Source organism: Octopus bimaculoides, chromosome 4 (assembly GCF_046866305.1).
Source record: "Octopus bimaculoides isolate indiv1 chromosome 4, ASM4686630v1, whole genome shotgun sequence".
In the NCBI taxonomy this organism is placed as follows: domain Eukaryota; kingdom Metazoa; phylum Mollusca; class Cephalopoda; order Octopoda; family Octopodidae; genus Octopus; species Octopus bimaculoides.
In genome coordinates, this window is record NC_142931.1 from 45955269 (window position 1) to 45974628 (window position 19360).

Here is a 19360-nt window from a genome sequence, read left to right on the forward strand (position 1 = left end):
CAAATATTTGGTGATTGGACAGTGCTAATTAAATGTTTCTTAGTAACGCATGATTAGTTCTGTAAGAAAGTGATATAGTAGATTGGAAGAATTGAGTCCGTTTCTTGTTTTCATAGACCCAAGAAGCACATTAGGCAAAGTCGATTTGGGTGGAATTCAAACTCAACTTACAGATAAGAGATTAGTGTTGTACGTTTAGTTCAACCCTGTACTATTTCTTACATCTTATCCTACTACAACTACTACTACAAATAATGATGATGATGATAATAATTTCTAGCTTTGTAAGTGAGGATAATTTATGAATTAGTCAAAAGTTAACTGATGTGCGATTTGAACGTAAATCGTGAAGTGACCTCTACTAATTTTTCCATTGTTTCAACTCCAGTACTTGACTGATATTTTATCGACCCCAGAAGGATGCCAGACACTGTTTGTTTCATAAAGAGCCGGCCAATCCGTCATTCAGTGTGTAGTGGTGGTGGTAGTAGTAGTAGTAGTTTCTTTTTGTGGAGATTATATTATAAATAGCAAGCTTGAAGTTACCAGAATATGTTTGTTGTAAACAACACGGCTATGTGAAAATAGCAGTCTATTGACTGCTCCTCCTTTCGTTCGTCATGGGTAGTACTAACCACTCCACATGCAATATTTTTACATGTCTACTATTGACTTGTTCTTTGAAGTTTTTGCTGAGTTATTGAGGCATAAAAGCCAAGAGTGAAGATCGGAATTGTTCATAGTAACGTTGTTGAAAGGAGCTCTTTCGCAGAATCGAAACCGGTCTGCGATCAAACTTGTCAAAACAAAATCATAGTTCAATACGTGCGTGTGTACAAAAAAATATATATTTATGAATGAATATACATGTTTATATATCCGCATGTCTGCATGCAAATTAATTGCGATTTACAGTGAAAACCATATAGTATAATAAAAGCAATAATTTGAAGTTTGTTGTTTTTTGCACTAATATAAAACGTTGACAGCGTACAAGATTTCTGAAAGTTAGTACTTTAGTATTTTCCCTAACTTTTGGATGCTAAATCAACACACTCGCACTTTAAAAAAAATTATATTTTTAAAGTGTGTGTGTAGATAGATACAGATAGACTCAAAGAGAATAAAATACTTTTTATTTGAAATAAAATATTAAGTCACAATGGCTTCCACGTATCTTCCCACTCTCTCCGTACATATTATGACGGTGTCGTATTTTAAGCAGCATAGCTACTCATCACTCGCCAAAAAGGGGTTTCCGTTGTCTGAAATCCCGGGAAAAGACAAAGAACTTAGCACTTTCCTTCATCTTGCCCCCACCCCTTCCTCTACAGACGCGCGCGCACACACGCATTTCTTCCTTCTGTCTTCTGTTTCTGTCTTTTAGCTTTAAACTTTTGTTTTTATTCGGCATAACTAGTAATGAAAGGTCGCAGTTCCTTTCGGTGCACTGTCTCACAGAATAAGAATTTTACTGTCAAGGTATGTTATGTTTGTCTGCTTGCATGGTGGTTATCATAGTTGACAGCAGTAGTGGCTGGCTGGTCACACTATTCAGTAAAGTTCATAGCAAGCTTTGTCTGCATGTTATACACTTGCCTAAAGGATCCCGGCGGACAGTAATCCTTTCCTTCTCCTCCCTAACAGAATAAAGAGCGGGAAAGGGTGTATTATTTTAACGTCGGGGCTTTATAATACTGAAAGGATACTTAGTTTCTTTGTTCTTGTTAGGAGTGTTAAAGAAGAATGCAAATTGTTTTTTTTTTTTATGTGAGTCAAAGTTATGAAAGTTTGAAACTTTTTCTCATATGTATTATAAAGTTAAGAATGAAAGTTTGATATCCTTAAGTATTTTTTGTCGGTACATTCTGGTATATTAATTTAGCTGAGACTCGTTTAACATTATTATAGTGGAAAAGCTAATTGTGTCTTTAAGTTTCTACAAAGTCTATAAAATTCTTTATTGATATATTTTTCTTCAAAACTTATTTTTTGTTTTTTTTTTAAGGTTTACCTACGCACGATCCCTGTGAAAAATGTTTCCAATGGGTTTCAAATCGAATAAGTAAATTTAAGATTTTCTTTATCCAAACTGTCTATAAAACGTGCTTAATATATATATAATTAAATCATTATATAAAACAGTTACATTTATAAATATGATTTTTTTTTCTATTTAGAAAAACCCCTTTGGGAGGGTGATACGACATTGCATGTATATGAATTAATTTTCTTCTAATTGCTAAGAAAAATCTTTTGTGTAGTTTGCAATTTTTCTTAATTTGGCACAGTTGATGTGTGATGTTACAACCACAGGAGCTGTAGATCCATTATTCAGCAGAACTGAACGTCTTTTGTTCTTATTTGTATTGTTTAGTTTTGTTAGTTTTTCTTTTTTTTTTCAAAATTTAAAAAAAAAGTGTGTTGGTGAGTGAATAAACTTCGTTTCTTAATTATCACTCGAAAGTCTAGTTACTACTACTTTCTCATTCGATTATTATTTTTATTAATCGAATTAAACAAAGCAGCTTACAGCAACTGCTTTAGAAATTATTCCTCTTGCATTACCTAGTAATGCATTGTTCATTCTAGATTTAACACAATGCATTTTTCTGTATTATTATTTAGCTACATTTTCTTTTAATTTCTTGTACTCAAAAACCAATAAACCCACGTGCGTGATTAGCCGGTCTTTGTTGACTCTTTATTCCACTGCAAACTCGTACGGCCCTCGCACGTGCATTTATTTCATTCACTTAGGTTTATTACGTTTTCTGTTAAAACGATATATAATCTTAACTAGTCCGTTAAACTTATGAACAACATTTCAATCTTTATAGACTTATCTTTTTAAAAACAAAGTTGTTTCCTCTTGTTAGTTGCATTGTATGTATGTTGTAACGAAATAACAATGCCTGTTCTTGTTTTTCTTCACCTCAAAAAAGTTTTTATCGTTTTGCTGAAGAAATAAACTAATATAACCAGTTATATTAGTTTATGTAATAAACCTTGATATCTTTGTGAACATTTGCATTGAATATAATTTATATGGGATTTCGAAAACTTTTAGGCCTTTTTAATTTAGTTTTGCTGGTGCAAATCAAACAAGGTTTTTAGGGGTTGTTAGAGAACAAAGAAATAAGATTTTTTTTTTTAAGTGTATCAATAATTCTTTCTTAAATTAATATAAACTTTTATTTTAAAATCACTTCCCAACTTGTTTGTAGAAACATGCGTTGTTTTCGTTTTCAATTCTGAAATATTTCTTTGTTTATATAAACTAATCCGAAGAAAGTTGGAGAGTAACAGCCAAAAATTTGCAATTCGTTTTTGTTGGATTTATTATTTTTATTAAAGCCATAAGATTAAAAAAGAAAAACTAATAAAATCTTTATATATAGTTTAAGTCTTAAAATTGTCAGCTTGTTGGCATATTTGGTTGATATAAACCACGAGACTGCAGATCAAGTTTCTTACAAGTGACCCTCATTTTACGTTTTATTTTAGGGATCTTTTTTTGAGACAGCGAAGCTAGTGAATGTTATTGGTTGTTTCTCTCTCTTTCTCTCATAGAAAGTAAATTTTAACTGGAATCACGAATACTTAACTTTTATTGCGTTTGCTAACAAGAGTAGTTTAGAAGTTGTAGCTGTTGTACTACATTTGCACAGTGTAAAACTAGCCAACACTTGAATCGAGACATTTTTCCACTTTTGAAAGAATGGTCATATATATATATATATATATATATATATATATATACACACACACACACATGTATGTATGTGTTTGTATGTATAATTGTAATGCAAGTTGTCGCTAAACAATGTGCATAGCGTAAGTCGGGGAATGCAAGCTTGGTCATGTAGTTGTAATATTGCGGGAACATTAAGAAAAACTTTTTTCCATTAAAATTCTTCGAAGGGAGAACTGAAGTGTCGTGACCTCATGACTATTTCTTGTTGGGTAGAAGGCGGGGCAGGAATAAGATCATTTTAAAACGGACTATTGTTGGGCAAGTACGGAGAGCGAGGGAAATGCATAGTGAGGTATGGTGTTGATGGTGGTGGGGAATCCTTCTTTGTTGGACAGGTATTGAGATGGACTTTACAATAAAGAAAAACTGGGGAAAACCCATTGTCTGTTTTGAAAACTGCGGGGAGGGAGAGTGAGTATTTTAGTGTGAGGTAAGTTGATCGGGCGAAGACAAAAAAGATAGGATCACCACCCACGTGCTACTACTATCACGGCTGGGACATGGATGTTCCAACGTTCCTTCCCCCCCCCCTTTTTTTTCTCTCTCTCTGCATTGTTTCTTCCACACACACACACACACCCCTACACTGACAAATTTAGAGTGGCGGTCGATGTCTGGACATAAAGCCTATCACATTGTCTGTCGAATATACATGCAGTCACCATAGACAAGACAGACGGTTTCTGTAGGGATCAGGAGATGATAGTTGTAAGAAAGGAGGCAAGGGAAGATTGGGAAAGCGTAGGAAAGAGAGAGGGGGGGAAAGCTGGAGAGAACGAAGCTGCTTTGTTTAGGTGTGTGGGATGACAGTAGACAGTAGCACATTGGCCATATATATAATCAAGGTGATTGTCGACTCATGCCTTTTCCCTTCGCTCTCTTTCTTTTCTGCCTTTCGTTTATTCTGTCTCCCGCCTTTTTCTTCCTACACTCCTCTGCTTCATCCCTTCTGTCTCTAGGGGACGTTCTCATCTCAGTTACGCATCATGGAAAAATTAAGTTAAAATGACGACAACGCATGCCTTCTGAAAATAGCTGTCTTCCTTTATTTGTTTGTTTATTTAATGATATTCTGACTTTAATCGCAGCATAGTATAATCGGATTTCGTAAAACAGGGAAACCGTTTCTAGTCTACTGTTTTGTACATTTAATTTTTAAATGACATAAAAAAAAACACAACTAGAGAGTTCTCAATTTTTTATTTTTTTAAGTTTGACCCAATTATCCATGAAATTGCAAGATTAAAGATCATTAACCAGGTCTATAAAAGAGAAAGTGTCAATTCCAATTTGGTCAAAATCTTATATATATATATGAGAGAGAGAGAAAGAGAAAGCTGTCTTTTTGACAATTCTTAAGACTTAATAATTGAACCACTGAGTTTAGTGAATAAAACAATTGTGACAACAGCAGAGAGAATGGAAATAAATTTGCCGCTTTGTTCCAAGATGGAACTCGTTTCCATTGTTTCCCCAAACTCAAAGCATTGTTTGCATAGGTTAGCTTTCCTTTAGAAGTTTTGTACTCCCTCTGAAATCGGGCTTTATCTGTCATGTCACACTTGATAACTCTGACCTGCCCGGCTTCATTCAGTCACACAAGAAAGTTGGGTGGATTTTGTGTGTTTCTATTTATTCAGTATTTTTAATTGGTTGTCATTTTATAACAACGTTTGGAATTTCTCTCTACATGCGACACTGTTAGAACATAATCTGCATACCAACATTTTCAAAAATCCACATCACTTTCCAATGGTTGAACTCCCTTTTTTTCCTTTCTTTCTTTCTCTTGTGACACATCATAGTGCCATCACTACATGTCTGTCGTCTTTTATAGAAATTCTCTTCTATTGTCGTGGCCAAAGCGAGTCTATTGTTTAGAAAATTGCACAAGACTGCAGTCTTCGTAAATTTAACAACTGCGCGAGAACTGGTTTCATTTAATCAACTCAGTGGAAGACCTCAAGTGGTTTTCTTTTTAGAAGTGTGTGTGTGCGTGCATTATTGTAAGTTTTTTTTTATATTTTATTAGTTGAAATTCACGATTGTGGAGATATTAAAAAGTCTGAATAGTTAAATTTAACCAACCCAAGTCGGTGATTTAATTTAATTTTAGTTAAGCACCAATTTAGAGATCTATTTTCAATTAGCTTTAACTTATCTCTTTTGTCATAACACATTCAAATAGTATTATTTTTTCATACCTAAACCGATATTTCTCCCGAATATGATAATCACACAGTAAACGAGTATTTTTAAGTCTGTAAGACACATTCATTTGTTATTGCTCTTCAAATATTGTTCCACAAAAAATTGTCTCTTGCCCTATATAGCAATACTTTCGATCTGATCACTGAGGTTTGTACTTCCTATTGGTGGATAAGACATGGTTTTAATGGTATGTCGTTAAATGAAGATTTAACACGTATTCGTGTGGTTATCTTCTAGATTTGAAGACTAGGTTCTGTGTACAGGGGTTTGTAACCAATCAATCCTGTTCCATTTTTTCCAATGTATAGATGGTCATGTTCATTTTTTTCATATATTTATATGCATGTGTGCATGCTACAAACGAGGAATTCAACCCTAAAATTGGAAAATTGTACTCGGAAATAAACATATATTGCGACTAAGAATCAGTAACACTGGTTTATTTTCTCAGTTCCCATTTAGAAAGCTTAATGCCTACATTTATGGAATGTAGGCCATCTCAATTGTTGACAAATAGACAGTGGAAGAGGGATGGTCAACATATAATTTCTAAATACCAGTTTCGCAATTATACCAGCTTGTTACCATGGTGCCAGTTTTGTGAAGGAATTGAATTTTAATCATCCGTTGACTTTTGGTTGAAAGCCAGTCGTGAATACTTCCTAAAATTGAGTCACCATAGCGAAAATAAGTATTGTTTTAATTAAATCGTGATATTGTAATTAGTGCTGTATTTTGTAATGAGTTATTGTATTGTTGCCTAGTTATTGGCTCGTTAAGTGTTTGTATATACTCTTATATCAGGTCTTTACACTTTGCTCAAGTTTAATTCGTAAGTGGTGTGATAACTAGAAAGTTACCGATAATTTAAAATTGAGATCTGGCGAGAAATAGAGATCTTCATTGTTACCTTCTACGTCAAACAATACCTTGTTTTATTAAGCTAATTAAATTTTCAGAATATTTTTTTTATTTATTGCTGTTAGTCAATTCGGCTCTGGCATAGAGATGAATGAATCAACTGAAGGTTGTTCAGGCTCCAGGAAGACAACTGAACAAGAAAGCTTAAGATATACTCAATATTACACAAGACTGTATAAATGACCTTTTGACCTACATAAACATGATATAACTATTATAATCCTTTTAATAAATACTTCATACAAACGACTACTTGATTACGTACTATTACACGCATGACCTTCAGTAGATGAGGTAGAATTGCTGCATAATAGCAATATTGTCAATTCTTTGACCATTTACCTGTTTTGTGTATTATCACGTGATACAAGAGGCATATTTCCTTGGCTTTCATGCATCACATACAATACACATTCCCTCTTTTTTTATAACCACTCGGGTAACATGGGACTTGAGAAAGAAAAGCTTTATATTATTCTGGACGTATGAAACTAGAAGTTTGGACGCTTAAAACAAAATTATAAAAATGTTTGGGAAATGCAATGGGTAAAACTTTGAATGCGTTTTGTGCCAAATTTCATGAACGTGCTTTTAGTGTCCAAAATAAGATTTGATATGCAAACTTAAAAAAGGGAGTAAGTAGAAACTGGATTTCGCAAATTACTTTATAACTGTTATAGACATACAGACATTTCACTTGAGATTATGCTCAATCTTAATTGAAAGAGATTGGGGGATATTTTATTGGTGTAAAGTTACATATTTTTAATTCAGAAATTAAGAGTTTTTAAGTTATTTTTTTAATTTATACTTACTTCCAAAACCTTTATGGTTTCAGAAAGAAAACTTAGACGCTTTTCAGATCAGTAATGACCTTAACATTGGTCTTAATGAAATCCTTTAATTATTGTGTTTTTATGTTGATTCATAAAATTACTTGTTCTGAGCATGAGGTGGAAGCGCAAACTGAAACTTACCATTCACGTTCTTGGATGACGGCTGAATGCTTCGCCAATGAGTCTTAACAGTGCAATACAACAATATATCTTTTCTATATAAATATTACATCTATGGCCACATTCCATAAAAACTCTTATACCTAACAAGCAGAAGCCCAGAATTACAGTTTATGAATATCACCTGACGGTGTGGGGCGAGGATGGGAGATCTTATGTCGTTAATTTAGTTGGAGAAGATGGACAACATGCCAATTCTGTTCTTCATGAGGTTTCTTGCTTGAATAAGGTACACGCTCATATATGCACGCACACACTTTTACACTCACTCACACTCGCATCTGCTGTGATATTAGAAATTTCTGCTGTACATAGCAATTACACCCCTTCCCATTCCCAGTGAAACCAAAGTCAGCCCTACCAAAGACTCTTCTACTACAGCAAATGCTCTCTCTGACTTGGTGTAATCGTTTTTCGTTAATATAGCAAATACCTGCAACATGCACGCAAACTACTACCATCTTCACACATGCACATTATTCTTATTTGTGCGCACGCACAGACATTTAATAAATATAAACCTCTTTTCTAGTTCTTCGCACATACACACACACACACACACACACAGCCATCCGCTACACCCCTACCGCCACACCTTTTTAACTGGTTTCTACTTGAACAACAGCAACAGACAGGTAAAAACCAGCTCAACAGAAGCTAAATGCTGAGAGGACCTGCAGGCTTCTACTGCTGTTACAACACCTCTTCCTTACACTCTAGTTTTCTCTCTTTTTATCTCTCTCTCTCTCTCGTTATACGTAATATCCCTTCCACGTTTCTTTACCTACTCCCAAACTACCTCTTTCCTTTTTTGTTTCTCTCCTTCTCTTGCAGCTTCCCTTACTTCCTATAGCTCCCTAGTAACAACAGCTGGGAAATGGAAGTTCTGCAAAAGAGGGAGGAAGGGAGGGGGAGAAGCGATAGCTGTAACGGTGATGATGACTCATCACTTGTTGGCCTCTTTTCTTTCTTTCATAACCAACTTATCTCCCCCTACCATATATTTATATATATATTGTGTGTACATATATATATATACATACATACACACATGTACACATACATATATATAATCTGGTTTTTCTCTGTACTTCCTCCCTCTCTCTCTCTCTTTTTCTTTCTATTCGCGTCTTTCTGTCTTTCTCAGCTGTTGCTTTAAATTACTTTCCTCCGCCTTCTCCTCCCGCGATTTCCTCCCTCTACCTCTACGTTTCTGAATCGGTTTTCACACACATTCAACAGACTTTTGCGTTCTCCTCTCTGTCACATAGATTTGTGTGCGTGTGAGTAATATAAAAATAAGCTATATTAACTGTGTACATTTCTCTTTAAGCCTTATTCTTCAATGAATTGCTTCACCAATCGCACCATCGCCATCACTAACTGGGCCCCCATGAGTGTTATTGCTCAGCTAAGGTTCCATGGCCGGTCGTGGATGGTTAGTGGTAGGGGGCAATAATGGGGTTTAGTTGTGACTAGCTCCCTAAGTTTACGGTGAGTTAGTCACTAGACTTTAATACTAGAATAATCACTGACTTCGAAAATATTACTGTATGAATCAAGTCTGGATAATAATTGCAATCGATTCTCACATTCAACCCTTTCCCGTCATGCGTATATATATATATAATAAATATTCTGTAGGAAATATCTATTGGTAATTAGTTTTTTTGCTTAATAGTCTTTTTATTTGCTTTAGTTGTTGCTTATAAACTTTTATCATCTCTGCTGTATTTTTTTTTTATTCAACTTCTGACCACTGTATGCTGTTGCTCTCAACGTATATTATACTTGCCCGCATGTGTTGCGTATCCAGAGCTTATTTTCTTGGATAATTACTTAATAAATTAAGTGAAGTGTTTGTTCCTGCACAGACAATGATGACACGGTGATTTTGTGCATGCGTTTCAAGTTGTTCTTGTTTAGCTCGAAAGTACTTTTCTTTTTTTCCTTTTTACTATTCAACTACTTCGTCTACTTGTGAGTACCAAGATACTTCCACTATACGCCTAAGTGTGGGAATAGTGAATAGCTGATGAAATCGTTATGGTATATAAATCAGGCCAAACTAGATAATTTATACAACCATGTGTGTCTATATACACGCCTACACAAGTACAGACATTTTTACGCAGTGTTCTGCATTCATAATTACATTTATCTACGTATGTCTTACTTTCTGTCTTTCTCCCGTGATATTAATCTACCCTTTTTCTTTTTATGTGAGACCGACAGCCATTTAGGGTAGCTACTGATGCATATCCTTTGCAGCCCCTACATTTATAACTGTAAACTAGATCAGTGTTGTTGTATGGGTGTATACAATGAGTATAGTCATTAAACCGTCTTTCTCATGATCTTTTCAGCTCCACATGTGAAATTGTTGTATACTGTGGGTATCTCTATTTGAAGTATAAACCAAACTTCGACTGCCTTACACATTACTTCAGAAAATTACTGGGATTTTTCTTTTCTTTTCTTTTGCTGCATAGCTTGACAGTTTCACAATGTTTGGAATGCGTTTGTAAAAAATGTAGGTGAAAAATAGTTATTGCTAAGGTGACGAACTGGCAAACTCATTAGAGCATTGGATAGAATGTCTTGCAGTATATATTCTGGATCTCTGCATTCTGAGTTCAAATCTCACCGATGTCAGCTGTAATTTTTTCAAAATTCAATACTAGGGTCGATTCTTATCTTTATTTTTGAATTGTATCTATAATCCAAAGGACGAATTTGTCATAGTAAGTTACACTGTTTGACCTGATGATTAGGTTGAGAACACGTACCTGTAGAAAACTGTGTCCTTAACGCGTTGGTCCAAAAGTTGAATGCTCATCGTCGAGACTGACGGAGAATCCACTTGTTAATGCACATTTCATTTACAGGTAAGAGTATCTGGAATAAAATGCTTCTTGCTAAATGATTAACTGCTGTGTTGATAACGGTGGCTTTTCTTGATGCTCGATTAAGTCCCCAAGGATTGCGAGATGTCATATGAACGAAATGGTTCTGCTTGCAATGGAAATATCAATAAAATTATTGCAGCCAAGGCACCTCATAAATCGTTAATTTTTCCCTAAAAGTTTCCCCTCACCTTATTCATTTGAATGTTGTGGAATACCTATTAGAAGTTGACTAGACAAGCGGCACCAAACATTTGATTAACAGTTCAAATACCCAACGGAAAATAAATATATAGCTTGTGACATTGTTTGATAATGATTTTTAATTTCTCAAAGTATCTGCTACTCAATAATTATATTATTTTCTAAATGATAGCGATATATCAAATATCAAATAAAGACAGTCAACCCATAACTTTAAGGTGCTTGTGGGTTATGCTAGAGCTATCAACCACGGTTGTATATTGACAGAAACAAGAGTAATAAATTTCTTCAGCTTCATAAATCTTTAACCGTCTATGGTTGTCTGCTCCTTTCTTATTTTCTATCTTAGCATCTGGATTTTTGTGTTTATTTATCTTTTTTTTCTTCTGAATTATTTTCTTTCGTGGTTCCTCTTAAATTTCTTGTTTAATATCGATCTTATTCTGTTGTATTTAATCATTTGAAGTTAGCTCCTTTCTATTTCTCATCTTTTATTAATACTAATATTTTCATGGAGTCATTTTCTAATATCGCTACTTTCATAGCAGTTTTAGATTGGATGGAATATTAAAAAAAGAAAATTCAGTTGGTAATCCAAAATAGATTGAGGTACAGATTTTCAGGAATTTAAAGTGTGATGATGCTTGGTTTTTGATTCATGGAAGTTTGATATGTAAAAACGGATATTAAATTGATAACGTTGACAATATGGCGGTGCTCCAACTATGTCAAAGCTTGTATGGATGAAACCATTGAAAGAATAAATAAAATAACAAAATGAAAATTCTTCATTCATTAGGTTATTCCTTAGTTTGTTCTCTGGATTTTATTGGAACCTCTTTATTCAAAATATCACACATACACTCACATCGTTTGCTTGGCAACATTGGCAAAATCTCATTCCTACAAGACATTGCTTTCAATCAGCTGTATCAATGACTGGTCTCCATTTCGTTATACTAATTATGATAATGAAATTACGAAAGCTGTCGGCTAGGATCAATTCCGAGTAACAAATGCTGGTTAAAAGTGCCTACCATTTTAAAATGGTAGGTGTCACGACTGTTGTGCATGCGCACGTGTGAAAAATGCCTGCTTTGATGTTTGCTTCAGACAGTCGAGTTCGGTCAGTCTAGTGGTTTAAAATGAAGTCATCATTCATGACTCAAACTTACATATACCACGAAAACGATTTAATGAATTAGTTTTTTGAATTTTTTCTTTCAACACTTCCTCTGTCTATATTCTCATATTTGAGTCTTCCTGTCATGATCTCGCTAGCCACCATTTTCTCTTTTTAATTTTTTTTATTTTTAGAGCTGCCTACCTCTACCTTTGTGTGTGTTTACAACTTCCTTCGTTAACACTTCCTCTCTCCAGGCATCAAGTACATCCTCCTCCCCCCTCTAACAAATACATACATCTACACCTATTCCAATTTTTACTGCAGGTATCTCACTCGGTGCAGCAGCACAAGACTGGTACTGACTTCCATTCAGATTCTTCATTCCTCTATCTCTCTTTCTCTCTCGTTCTCTCGTATATATATATATATATATATATATATATATATATATATAACAAACAAGACAGCCTAGCTCTTGTTCTGCACTTTATTGCTAACTCTTGCTTCTTTCCAATGTTGCCTTCTCTGTTGGACGATGGATATAATTGATTTCTGCTTCATAGCAACAACAACAATGGTGATACCCTCTGAAGCAACAACACTGTTGCTGCAGCAGCAGCTTACCTGTAGAACGTTCTTTATTTTACCCTACTCTTCCCTTCCTCCACCACCACTGCTTTATCTCTCCCCCCCCTCTCTCTCTTGTAAAACTATTCCCTTCTTTACCTTTCCTACCTGCTTAGTTACCTACTCCTAAAAGCCAGCCAGCTAGCTCCCTGTCTTAAAGAGAAGGAAGTAGGTGAAGTTAGCTTGGATTTCAGCAGCAAGCAGATATGTTTATCTAACCTACCTCTCTCCCCATATTTCTCTCTCTCTCTCTCATTTAAAAATTTTTTTTTTTTTTTCCTATTGCAGTTGGGTTTTAGTTTCCCTGATCGATAATCTATCCCTATACTACTATTGTTTCTTTATTTCCTTTAACATAATCATTCTCTGTCGCCATCCCACTTCTCTCTTACTCACGCACACACACACACACACACACACACACACACTCTTCATCCTTCCATAGCTCTCAAGTCAGAAGTAGCTGTGTGTGTGTGTCTGTTTATTTGTGACTCAACAGATGACAGCGGCAACTGATGTGGAAAGAAGACCTCACATGAGATGCTAATATTAGGGAAGCTGAAGGAATCATTAATCTCCTTTATTCTTTCTCCTTCCTCCCCCCCCCCACTTTCCTCACTCTCATCTCGTTCTTTTTCTCTCTTCTCCAACACACACACACACACACACACACACACACACACACACTCTCTCTCTCTCAATCTTTTCCATTTACATTTCTTTCTCTAAATATATTTAAATCTCTCCATGTGTCACTCTCTTCATCTCTCTCTCTTTATTTCTCTCTCTCTTTCTCTGCATTTGACCCTCTTTCTTTTTTTTTTTGTTTTTTGTTCTACATATCTCTCTACATTCTGCAAGTTTCTATATTTGTCTGTCTTTCCATTTCTCGCCCCCACCCCTACCCCCACCAATATATTTGCAGTAAGAGATGACTTACAACAACAATAAAACCGAACTCAATACATGCAGTCATTTCACACAGATTATTACTCACATCACATCATTATATTCTTTCATTATATTCTCTCTTTATTTTATTTTATTATTTTTCTTTCATTTCATTTCATTTCACACAGTTGTTTGATGTACTTATTCTGATGTATCATCATCGCCGTCATAAGTTGCAGCAGGTGGCATTACTGGTCTTAAACCACCACCACCAACCCTAACTCAGTACGGTGGTAGTCATTCTCCACCTCCACCCTTCCCATTGGCACAATACTCATCTCTGCATCAGTTACTACCAGTGCCACCACCATCCTTTCCTGCACTTATACATTTGATTTTTATATGAGCATTGATTAATAAATACTTTAAAAGGATTGTGTGCCTTTTGTTCCTATTTTTTATTTGGTTTAATAAACCTATATTATCTCTTACTCATCTTTTCTTTCCCTCCACCAGCTCTACTCCTGGCCCTTTAATAGACAGATTTCTGTACTTTTTTTTAAACCCCTCAAAGCACCATCAGTAAAGAGTAAATGAAATCTCTATTGTTTTGTTCAGTTTTTTTTTAAGATACACAATTATATACTGTATATAAATATAAATCCATGTTTGTGATAGACAATGGGATTATAGGTGGGCAGCTGTCCATGTTTAAGAGGGATTCAAGATAATTCCTTAATCTCTTTGTATTTATTGTATCTCACTTTTTTTCTGGGAGCTGGTTGGTAATAGATTTTCCCCTGTGTCAGGATAGTAGCCCCTTGCATATACATCAGGAGGACTGCTATTTATATATCTATCATAAATACGGAAAAAAATTTTTAATTCTTTTTAATTGAATCATTTAGAATGTGCAAAATATATAACAATTATCCAGTATTTATTATTTTAGAATATATAAAATTATGCATAGTCTACATATGTTCAATGACTTTCATTTAACCTTCAAGGAGTTGGAAATCCTGTTTTGGTATGCATTTTGATTTATTGGAGTTTTAGCTTATAGAGAAAGAATTACAGGTAGTTAAGTGCTTTGCCTAAGCGCTCAATATATACCTGTGGTGAAGATAGGATATAATAAAAAGAACCTGAATTCAGAGTCTTCAACACAACAATATATACACTAGACCATAAGTTTGAGGTGAAGGTTTTTCAGTTAAACCGATCTGTAAAGGATAAAAGGCCAACCTTGGAACCTAACAATTCTACTAATGCATTGCTATAATAATAAATTCTAACTTAAGCACAAGGGTCAGAGTAGCCCCATCTGGACAGAGGTATGATAACAGAATGTCTTGGAATCAAGTCTAGAAAGTGGTGTAAGAGAGCGTTCTGTTCTCTGATTTTGCCAATAACCCACAATTCCATTATAGAAGTGTTGTCTATTTATCTTATTTCTTTGTCTCTTACAGGTGTTTCCTGTTGAGCGGTATCGAGAGGTGCTTAGTACATACTGGCAGGTGGACTGCCATTCGAACATATCAGGAGTGGAAGAGGTGATACTCGACAAGAATGGCGTCTACCTGTTTTTCAAAATCAATTATGGTGACCTGCACTCGTACGTGCGGCAAAAGAAACGGTTGAAAGAAGCCGAGGCTTGTCGTTTGTTCCGACAAGTGGTGGAGGCTGTAGCACACTGCCATGAACATGGAGTTGTACTGCGTGATCTCAAGCTTCGCAAGTTTGTCTTTGCCGATCCAGAAAAGTAAGTTTCAAAATATTTATCACCATCATCGTTGTTGTTGTTACCATTATTATTGTTATTTTATTCTCAGTTGGTACCAATAATATATTGGAATTGAATTTGCATGTTGTAGCACTCTTCTATGAATTTTGAGGGTTTATGGCAAAAATAGAAATCTTAACCATCAGATTGATTATAAATATTAAGACAACAAGATGAAGAAATCTCTAGAGCATCAGCATTTCTTCCAGTTCTTTACACTTTGAGTTCAAATACTGCCAAAGTTGACTTTGCCTTTCATCCTTCAGGGGTTGATAGCAGTAAGTACTAGTCATGTACTGGGGTCGATGTGATCAATTTACTACTACCGCTCTCATGCCTAGCCTTGTTTCAAAGTTTTAACCACTACTATTAAGGCAGTGAGCTGGCAGAATCGCTAGCCTGCCAGACGAAATGCTTAGCGATATTTCACCCATCGCTACGTTCAAATTCCGCTGAGGTCAACTTTACCTTATACATCCTTTCAGGGTCGATAAATTAAGTACCGGTTGATGTAATTGACTATCCCCCTCCCCTAAATTTCAGGCCTTGTGCCTATAATAGAAGGGATTATTATTATTATTACTACAACTACTATTACACAAGACCAGGAAGCTGGTAAAAACAGTAATTGCTTGAACAGAGATAACTGAGAGATAGACAACTGCACTATCTATAGTGTGAGTTCAAATTCTGCCAGGATCAACTTCACCATTTTTGCCTTTATATGTAAAACAAATAGCAGTAATATACTGGATCAGTTAATTCTATTGTGTCCATCCAAGGTTGATTGAATGAACTTTGTAACTATGTATGCCAGGTTTTAAGTATGTGTAATGTTTAGATACTTCACGACTACTACCACCATGATTGACTATTGACTATAGACTATATCTACATTGCCATACGTGTGTATGTGTGTCACTGTTTGTACATGCCATGATTAGTTAGTTTGTTTACCAGCTGACAGTTTGTTTTGGACACTAACTTGTGAAAATATATCACATTTTAGTCTAATGCACTGTTACTCCTCTTGGGACCTCTAATACCTCAAATGTTATCTTCTACATATAACCAAGTATCATTTCTCATCATTTATGAACTCTACTCCTGCTAAAATTCATTGGGGAGAGAGTCTATTGTTTACCATGACCCTTGTATCTTAGCGCTTTAGCTTGTGTTGGTTAGTTGGCTAGCTGGCTGGTTGATTGGTAAGAAAAGTGATCAAGGCTTAAAATGCTATTACCAGGAATGTAACACAGTTGAATCCAAGCTCTTGGTTTTCACTGAAGCAGTAGTACTATTATTGTTGTTCTTAAATGTGACTTCATATTAGCTGTTAACAGAATGTTAGGAAAACTTGGTTTCTATTGTCAGTCACTGATCTTGATCCTATGTTTAGTGAAACAACTCTCACAAACTCAAATGTTGCAGATCTGTGAAAAGCAAGAATTAAAGGATGTTTTGTTTGTCCTACCAAAGACTGATAATCAACATCATACTCCATCTTAACTTTCATTTGTTTTACATATCAGTGTGTGTGTGTGTGTTGATTAGGTCTCGATCCTTCTATGTATCTTCATGTTGCATTATATTGCAAGAGATTTAGGCAGGGGTTTTCTGATTTTTATCAATGTGCTTCCCCATTGTTAGTTGCTGTGTAGAAATATAATTTAGTATTTTAAATATGAACTACTTAATTGTTTTGTGGATACAATATGAATTGGTTATTATTATACTCCTTTTCTTTTTCCTCTAGGACACATCTCTTATTAGAAGGACTTGAAGATGCTTGCCTTCTTGAAGATGAATCAGACGACAGGTTAACAGACAAACATGGCTGTCCTGCCTATGTGAGCCCTGAAATTCTCAGTACTGCAACAGAAAGTTACTCTGGCAAAGCAGCAGACATATGGAGCCTTGGCGTCATGTTATACACCATGATTATCGGCCGTTACCCTTTCCATGATACTGAGCCTAGTGCTCTATTCGGCAAGATCCGTCGAGGGCAGTATTCACTGCCAGACATTCTTTCATCAGGTGCCAAATGTCTAATTCGTAACATGTTACGGCGCGATCCTACTCAAAGACTTACTGCCGATGTTTCTCTACTACATCCTTGGCTTGCCGGCCATTGGCCAAGTAGTTCGGTCAGCCAGACATGTGTTGACCGAAGACAGACAACAGATCAGACCGTCCCAAATATCAAATTAACAGAATTAAAAGATGATTTATTTGACTGAAAAAATTTTTTTCTTTTTTATTTAGGATCTTTTTTTCCTAAGAATTTAAACAAAAAACATTAACGTTTTTATTTGGCGGGGAATGTAGATTATATTTTCTTCTCTCTTTCTCCAACTGTAAGGGAATCATTAAGATATTCCTCTCCACTCAACCTTCAGGAGCAGTTTCCCTGGGTCAACTACACATACACACACACACACACACACACACCTTCATTTGCATCTTCATTCCGAGTAGCTTTCTCTTTTTTTTTTTGTCTATAATTGGGTATGAACAACAGTGATAGGCTCAGTGTGGGTGTAAAGACACAAGAAGGAGCAAGAGAGGGAGAGAGAGAGAGCAAGCAAACATTTTCAGGAGACTCCCCCCTCCTAACTCAAGAACCAACTGTAATGTTATCTCAACCAATCAGATGACAACAGAAATTGCAAAAGACCATAAAGGGCATTAAACTAAAAGACAAAAATCAATTATGATTTAAAATAGTATTATCTTTTTTTTTTTTTTAATAAACTATTATTATTATTTAAATGGAAAGAAAATTCTGGATATTTATTTTTTCAAATAAAATTGATAAATTAAATTTTTTTCTTGCTCTTCTCTCTTTCTCTATGCGTGCTTTCTCTCTGTTTCACCCAAAACTTGGTCAGATTAGTATATATTATTACCTCATCACTGTTATTTCTTTACATTAAGAGATTTCTATTGTCTGTGACAGTTCTAAGTGATAAGGATCCCTACTAACTGGCTTTACCATTCTTGTGGGAGGGAGTCCGTCCACAATGCTCCTTGTCCCTTTGCCTGCTAATTTAGCTGGTGTTTTTGCATGTCTTTGTCATATCACCTTGACCTTGCCTCATCTCACCTCAATGCCTATACATATTTGTGAATGGTGGATCTTCAGAATAGTCAGAAATGGATCATTTCCTGACCAAACAGACCATATATATTCATTTATTCTTCAGGGGGTGGGTTTTTTGTTCTGTTTTATTGATTTTATTCTCTCACCTCCACTTCATAAACACACACACACACACACATTCTTTCCCTCTCCTTCCACTGAGATTTCTTTTTTATATTTTGATAATCAGCTTCATTTGAAAGACATCAGTGTGGCAACTTCTCATACACTACTACTCCTTCATTTATACATCTGGGGTTTCATACTTAAGTAAGATATCACTCATTTAAGACCAACACTATGTTCCTTCATCTATCTCAAACTCTTCTCAATAGTTACAATTTTGTAGGTCTTTGACGGCTTTGCTTACGTGTATAAAAGTAGATTGTACTTTTATATCTATAGATTCACTTTTGGAGTTTTGTACTCAACACACATTTTTTACATCACTGAGCATATTATTTTGTCAGATTACAAACACCTTTTATATAGGTAGTATTCTACAGTGTATGGACCTGTATACACTCTGGACTAATTCGATCTCGCAGTCATTTTCACATGATCCTCTGGAAGATATATATATATATATATATATATATATATATTCATCATATATTTTCCGCTTCTATTTAGCACAGTTTGGTTAAACATGATTTTTTTTTTTTAGAAACGTATGTTATTCAGTGTCATGAAGAGTATCAAACTATAAAAGCTGTGCTCTGATTCACGTGCAACCCATTTCACAAACATTCCTACTCTCCTAGTAATACAAA

General features: G+C 35.2%; 1 protein-coding gene across 2 annotated transcripts in view; it reads left to right on the forward strand.

Annotated features, from left to right (window-relative positions):
* The window catches only part of LOC106884514 (tribbles homolog 2), a 33983-nt gene extending 15714 nt beyond the window's left edge, over positions 1 to 18269 (forward strand). For both annotated transcript variants that reach the window (XM_089350678.1, XM_014935936.3), the window contains exons 2-3: positions 15132 to 15424; positions 17202 to 18269. In XM_089350678.1, coding sequence (XP_089206804.1) covers positions 15132 to 15424; positions 17202 to 17685 — 777 coding nt within the window. In that variant the 3' untranslated portion in view covers positions 17686 to 18269. The remainder of the gene's footprint in view (positions 1 to 15131; positions 15425 to 17201) is intronic.
* Positions 18270 to 19360: the final 1091 nt, after the last annotated feature.